Source organism: Kryptolebias marmoratus, linkage group LG1, assembly GCF_001649575.2.
Source record: "Kryptolebias marmoratus isolate JLee-2015 linkage group LG1, ASM164957v2, whole genome shotgun sequence".
NCBI lineage: Eukaryota > Metazoa > Chordata > Actinopteri > Cyprinodontiformes > Rivulidae > Kryptolebias > Kryptolebias marmoratus.
Genome location: NC_051430.1, coordinates 30,112,171 through 30,116,748, shown reverse-complemented (window position 1 = coordinate 30,116,748; position 4,578 = coordinate 30,112,171). Strand labels below are relative to the sequence as shown.

Below are 4,578 nucleotides of genomic sequence, written 5' to 3'. Positions count from 1 at the left end.
ATCATCAGGTGACTGATTCACTGCTCGCATCATCAGGTGACTGATTCACTGCTCGCAGCATCACATCATCAGGTGACTGATTCACTGCTCGCAGCATCACATCATCAGGTGACTGATTCACTGCTCGCATCATCACGTCACACCAACAGGTGACTTGGTTCTTGGCCCTCTTGGTTCTTTTCCCACGTCGTCTACAGTTCCTACATTGTTTTCTCTTAGATTAGATTGTTACGGTTATGAAGCCACTTCAGTTCCCGTCGACATTTCTTCAGGAAGTTTCTAGTTTTGAAAAAGTTTATTTAGTTCATGAGATATTTTGCTAACGGACACAAAGACAGGCAGTTACAATAAAAATGCTAATTCTCCGGCTATAACCTGGAAGGTTAATAACAACAATAATCCCGACAAATCAGGCAGAGGTTTCGGATCATCGGAGCCAGATTTATCCAGAACCACAGACAGACGTGGAGTAAATAAACGGGACGGGAAAGGTTGGGATCAGACAGACAGAAATCCCTTTTGTCAGTCAGAATTCAATAAAGTCACGAACGGAAACGCTAACAGGGACTGATGGGAGCAGATGGAGAAAGGTCAGCAAACCTTAACTGACACGAGTCGACGAAACGAGACGGATCATCAGACGAGCCGCGGATCGGCTGAGTTTCCCCCCAAAACCTTCAGCTTCACGCTCAGAGAGAGCTGAACATGAGCCGATAAAGTTACAACAAGCTAAAAAACAGGAACTAGAAGCCAAAATGAGCAGAACATTAAGCTAAAACCAGCAGAGCCGAAGGTAACGTTAGGTAAACAGTTACTGAGGCTAAACGAAGCAGAACAGCAGCTGAAAGCTAATCATGGCAGAACGGCAGCTAAAAGCTAATCATGGCAGAACAGCAGCTAAAAGCTAATCATGACAGAACGGCAGCTAACAGCTAATCATGGCAGAACGGCAGCTGAAAGCTAATCATGGCAGAACAGCAGCTGAAAGCTAATCATGGCAGAACAGCAGCTGAAAGCTAATCATGGCAGAACAGCAGCTGAAAGCTAATCATGACAGAACAGCAGCTGAAAGCTAATCATGACAGAACAGCAGCTAACAGCTAAAAGTGCATAAAAACAAAAACAAAGCCAAGACGCTGAAGAGGATTTCAAAGGAACTTCTTTTGGGAATTTTATTTAAAAGTTATATTATTTTGAAATGTATAAAACCTACAACAAAATAAAGTCAGGACTGTTCCTGAAATAGCTGAAGGTTCAAAAAAACACAAAGAATGTGAAAACAGCTTGATGACAAAAAAAGGTTTGAGAGAAACTTTAAAAAGGAAAGTGGGCCTGAATGAAATGTTTTGACTTATTGTGCAGAACATAAAAACTGAATTGAAGAATGTTTAGTTGTGACTGCTTTAAACTGTCATAAATGATTAAATAAAAACTAATTTAATCTCAGTTTATCTGTAAAACAACGATATTAAGCAGCTACAGCCGACAGCTTTAATGACAGGTAAACTAAAATCCTCAAAAGCTTAAAATTAACCTTACAACTTATTTTCATTCAGCGCTGAATGCAGAAAACGCAGAAAACCACCAGTAGTGGGTCTTTAAGACCCAACAACCTAATGATCAAAAGGCAACAAAACATGCCTCCCAACATCTAATTTATGGAACCATTAAGACGCAGATGTCATGTGACAAAGTAGTCTTTTTATGGGCAGATTAACAATTGATTTGTTCCATAAATTCAGATGTCATTTAGTCAATCCATTGGTCCAAAGCTTCATTCGATATCCTGAACAAACACTCAGTCCCCCAAAGGCCGAACACTAATAGCTGCGGTGATTCCAGTCGAACTGCTTCAGATCCATCATGAGTTCGATCATTGGAATGAGACGTTTCCACACCTAAACTTGTCAAACCCCTGAATGCAACCCTCGAGACTTGTTCTAATCAATGATTACTGTTTATGACCAGGTTTCTGTAAAAATAATACTCTTCTCATCAGCCTCTGCTTTGTGGTTCTCCACAGACATCTCGTCATAGCCGTGGTGTAGTTCTGAGCGTCTCTGTTCTAAGTTCTTGTTGTTTCATAAACACCGTGTCCAAAACCACCATCATTTTACTCAGTTGAGAGTCGAAAAGAACAAAAACAATAGTGGTTAGTGCTGACATAAACACTCAGCAGCCGCTTTGTTAGGTCTACCTGTTCAGTTGCTTGTTAACATAAATAATTAATCAGCAGAAACTGGATGCATTTAGGCATGTAGACGTGGTGAAGACAACTTGTTGAAGTTTAAACCGAGCATCAAAACGGGGAAGAAAAGAGATTTAAGTAACTTTGAAGATGGCAGACCTTGTTTGGTTGCTTTTCTGTCATCTCGGACCAGTCTGCCTATTCCCTTCTGACCTCTGACATCAATGAGGCATTTTCTTCCATGTTTTCTCTTTTTTGGACCGTTCTCTGTAATCCCTAGAGACGCCATGATACCTCTTCAACATGCGGGCTCGTGTATAAACTCCCAGGTCTTTCCCCTGATGGTGACCACACATGTAACACCATGGCGGTGTGCGCAGACACACACATACACAGGCTGGGCTCCACAATTCATTCGATTTATCACTGGCTTGTTCACTTATCCGAGCAGGGCATGTCGTTTCCCTTTTCAACCGTCCGACCTGCTTCCACCACAAATTCTCATTTAGCGGGCAGTGTCAGTCCAGCAGGCGGCCGGAGCTCCTTTTCAATTCTCCAGGACCCATTAGAGCCAGCTAACAGGTCCGTTTGCAGTGGATACCTGGCCTGCATTCATCTACAGGCTGACAGACTCCGAAGCACCAACTCGTGGCCTGCAGGCTGCTGCTGCCAGTAACAGCGAGGGACAAAAACATGAGACAACCAAGCTGCTTCAGCTACACAGAGACAAATATAAGGAATTCAATTACCAGGATTCAATCTGGCTCATAAATCCAGTGAACAGTTCTTAACTTCGACACCTAAACTGTTCATAAATGTTCAGACTAAATTCAGGATGAGTTTGGTCAGAAATCAGACTGAAAGCATCTTAAGGGTTAAATAACCCAGAGGATCCAGAGACAGGAAGCTTGTAATTAGTCATATAAAGCTGTTATTGTTAATAATAAACTGTAAAGATCATCAGACGGGTTTTACTCACAACATGAAGTCTTGCTCCCAACATGGCTGGTCTCCACGGACCGTGATGGTCGTGCTCTTCACATTCTGGACCTTTAAGGTCACGTAGGCGTTGAACTTGTCTGGAACAGAGAACAAAGTTTAATTATAAGTTCTTTTTATTATTATTATTATGAGCCGTTTATGTGAGACACAAGAAGACTTTCAGATGGCCATGCCCTGTTATTATAACAGACGTGTTATCATCCTGCAACTTGTTTTTGATCAGTAAATAACTTATTAAAGTGCAGAACAGTACTGAGGTTTTTCCAGCGCTTCAGAAAATCTGTTCCCTACCTTTACCTGTTAGTTAGCCTTTTGCTACTTTTAGCTTTTGGCTGTTTGGCTTCTTTTAGATGTTAGCATTTAATTTAGCTTCTGTTCTCCTCGTTTAAACAATTCAGTTCCAGCTTCATCAGCAAATTTCAGCAAAATCGTTGGTTTTGTTCTTCCCTGGCTGTTTGATTTCAGCAGATTAAAGGGCGAAGCCGCTGAAAATGCCCCCGATGAAGCCTTCGGGCCTCGGGTTGTAGCGTGGCCTGACTTTTCTGTTTTAGTCTGTCATGTTCTCTGGAGCCTGCAGTGATGTTTCCTCAGTTCCTGATAGGGCTGATGTGAGATAATCCATCATTCACTTATTGCAGTTGTCATGTCTGTTATTAGGGGACAAAGGGACTGACAGGCTGCAGACAGAGCCATTTTCTGAAAGAAAGCTAAAATTACACAATAATAAACAACAACAACGACGAGACAATAAAAAGTGTTTTTAAAATATGACATCCATTTTTGTCGCCACTCTCGAAGCTGTCAAAGACAACGTCTTCATGATGCAGACCTTCATTAACGCCCGGCTGGAAAACACATCGGCCCCAGCAGAAGATATCCCAGCATGCAGCAGGGCCGGCATCATTTATAATTAAGTGGCAATGACTTATGAAAATAAATAAGTTATATTCAGTTACGCATGGACATGTGCAGCGCGGCTGGGCGAGATGACATTTACGGGGCTGTCTGCAGTAATGAATGCTCTGTTCTGGGGAGGAAGACGTGCAGGGAGGGGGGGGGGGAAGAGATGAAGAGATTTAAAAGTCAAAATTATTTTTACCTGGCAAAGTGGAAACAAACAGGATGTTTATTTATAATTCTTTTCATTCACACAGTTATTTTAAAACCTGCTGTAGTGTTTAGCTTCTATCTGTCTTCTGTGCTACTTTTAGTTTTTAGCTACTGTTCTGCTAATGTTAGCATTTAGCTAGCATTCTGCTTCTTTTAGCTTCAACAACTCACATTCAGCTTCTTCAGCTCTCATTCAGCAGTCATTCAGCAGTCATTCAACCTTCATTCAGCAGTCATTCAACCTTCATTCAGCAGTCGTTCAGCCTTCATTCAGCAGT

At 41.8% G+C, this 4,578-nt stretch overlaps 1 protein-coding gene across 2 annotated transcripts in view; it reads right to left on the bottom strand.

Moving 5' to 3' along the window:
* LOC108244537 (protein unc-13 homolog B) overlaps positions 1-4,578 on the bottom strand; it is a 133,321-nt gene that overhangs the window by 114,887 nt on the left and 13,856 nt on the right. For both annotated transcript variants that reach the window (XM_017430826.3, XM_017430827.3), the window contains exon 3: positions 3,168-3,267. In XM_017430826.3, the coding sequence (XP_017286315.1) occupies positions 3,168-3,267 (100 nt within the window). The remainder of the gene's footprint in view (positions 1-3,167; positions 3,268-4,578) is intronic.